The following is a 2,334-nucleotide window of genomic DNA, read 5'->3' as shown; positions in this document are numbered from 1 at the left end:
AATATGATATGAGATAATCGCATTATCTCCTTCATCACTGTCGGATGCGGTTATACAAAACACAGAAGCTCCCGGTGGGTTATTTTCGGCAATGAAGAACGTATAGGGACTCGCTGAAAACTGCGGACTATTATCATTCGTATCTGACACAAACACGTTTACTGTTTTTTCCGATGTTAAGGCTGGCTCACCAGCGTCCTTTGCAATTATTGTTATATCATATGTTGATTGTTGCTCTCTGTCCAGCTGTGACTTGGTGACCACGGCGAACATGTTATCTTGTATTGACGGAGTTAGTGTAAAAGGGCTGTCCCCTGCGATATAGCTGATTATTTTTCCATTTAACCCAGAGTCTGAATCTGTAATGCTGAGAAGCGCGACCGTTGTTCCTGGTCTAGAGTCCTCTGAAACTGCACTTGACAGCGATGCCACTTCTATCTCAGGGGGATTATCATTTATGTCTCCAATGTTAATTATCACACTTTTATAAGTTTTAAATGGAATGCTTCCCTTATCAGAGGCTTGTATATCAATGTGATAGCTGTCTTGTTCTTCAAAATCTATGTGACCTTTTACAATTATCTCCCCAGTAACAGAGTCTATATCAAAAAGCTCTCGAATTTTACCTTTTACGCCACTGCCAAATGAATAAACTACTTCCCCATTGGAACCATCATCCAAATCGGTTGCGTTAACCTGAATGACTGTTGTGCCAGCCGGGGTGTTTTCCTGTAGTACAGCTGAATATGTATCTTGGATAAACACTGGCATGTTGTCATTAACGTCTAAAACATCTATGTATATTTCAACTGTCCCCGTGTTTTGAGGTGTTCCACCGTCTATAGCCATGAGCACCAATTTATGGCTACTTTTAACCTCTCTGTCTAGCTGTTTACCCAACGTTAAAGTTGGAGTTTTACCATCTTTGCCTCTGTCTTTAATCTCTAAACGAAAATGGTCGTTCTGACTTATTTTATACTTTTGGATAGAGTTTGTGCCACTATCCGGATCGTGAGCGTTTTGTAACTGATACTGTGCTCCTGGTAATGCAGATTCGGAGATCTCTAGTTTCTGAGCTTTGTCGGGAAATGCAGGAGAGTGGTCGTTTAAATCCGCTATTTCCACTATGACATAATGTATTTCTAGTGGGTTTTCAAGCACAGTTTTGAGACTAATTACACAAACATTATTATCCTTACATACTTCCTCTCGGTCTATTTTGCGCTTTGCGTAAAGGACCCCATCATCCTCATTTACATTGAAAAGAGGTTCAGTCGAGCCAGATATAATGCGAAATCCCCTCTGCTTCATTATATTCAGATCTATTCCCAAATCTTTAGCGATATTCCCAACAACACTCCCTTCTGTTAGCTCTTCTGATATAGAGTACCTCAGCTGTCCTGAAGCGATTGTGAAAAATAAAAGCACAACAAAAACGCTGATGAGTGGTGATCGCTGTCGCCATGATTCCCGTCGCCTTTGTTTCATACTGTGAGGTAAACGTAAAAATCCAAACGCTTCCATCATTCGCCACATGTTTAGATTTTTGTCTCCATAGCAGCAAGAAATAAATCCACTTCTCGTATATTATTTGCCAGTATAAAATAATAGTCACCACACGCTTAGAGCAAGTCTTTCAACTAAACGCTCTCAAACCAGACTGCATGTAGCGTGGTTGGACTCGAGTATGACGTTCAGAGACGCTATAAGGCGTTATACTGACAAGGTACCGCCACCTTGTGAATATGTGTAATAGTACAATTTATGATATCAAGCTGACAAATAATTATGGCTACTGCATCACTAAACTGACGTGTTTGAGGTCATTGTCGAAATTCTATCCAAATCCAGTTTCACCACCATTGAGAATAATGACAAAAATCATTACTCGGAGTAGAATAGGTAGAATACATGGCAACACGTTATTACTCACCTCTTCAGGTGGGCGTCTTCTGTCTGGCATCACCAGAGTATTTGCATGGCTGCCCGGAACTATAGTAGATCCTATACTCATTCTGGGTCCAACAAGCATGTACTTCCTGTCTCCTGATCTGTACTGGATGCTGTGACACAGTGTCCCGTCATAATCTGCCTTTTGTAAATACTTGGAAGTATCGTCTGTGGATCTGGAGCACTGCATCGCAATCAGCACGATGATGCTGATGAGAAAAAGTACAGAAACTGCGCCCAAAGTTATCATGAGGTAAAATATGACATTACTGTCCTCATTATCCTTCGTTGCACTTTTAACATCAGAAGCTGCAAAAGCCTCTTTAGGCTCCACAAGTTTGACAATCACAGTAGCTGTTGCTGAGAGAGAAACGTTGCCGTTGT

The 2,334-nt window shown here is 41.1% G+C and overlaps 1 protein-coding gene across 1 annotated transcript in view; it reads right to left on the bottom strand.

Annotated features, from left to right (window-relative positions):
• LOC106456170 (protocadherin-10-like) overlaps positions 1 to 273 on the bottom strand; it is a 7,291-nt gene extending 7,018 nt beyond the window's left edge. The window contains exon 1 of the mRNA XM_013910051.1: positions 192 to 273. Within this exon, the coding sequence (XP_013765505.1) occupies positions 192 to 273 (82 nt within the window). The remainder of the gene's footprint in view (positions 1 to 191) is intronic.
• Between the last annotated feature and the right edge of the window lie 2,061 nt (positions 274 to 2,334).

The sequence above is a fragment of the Pundamilia nyererei genome, unplaced genomic scaffold (assembly GCF_000239375.1).
Source record: "Pundamilia nyererei isolate P.nyererei 1_Seehausen unplaced genomic scaffold, PunNye1.0 scaffold00001, whole genome shotgun sequence".
Lineage (NCBI taxonomy): Eukaryota > Metazoa > Chordata > Actinopteri > Cichliformes > Cichlidae > Pundamilia > Pundamilia nyererei.
This window is presented reverse-complemented; position numbering and strand designations above follow the sequence as displayed.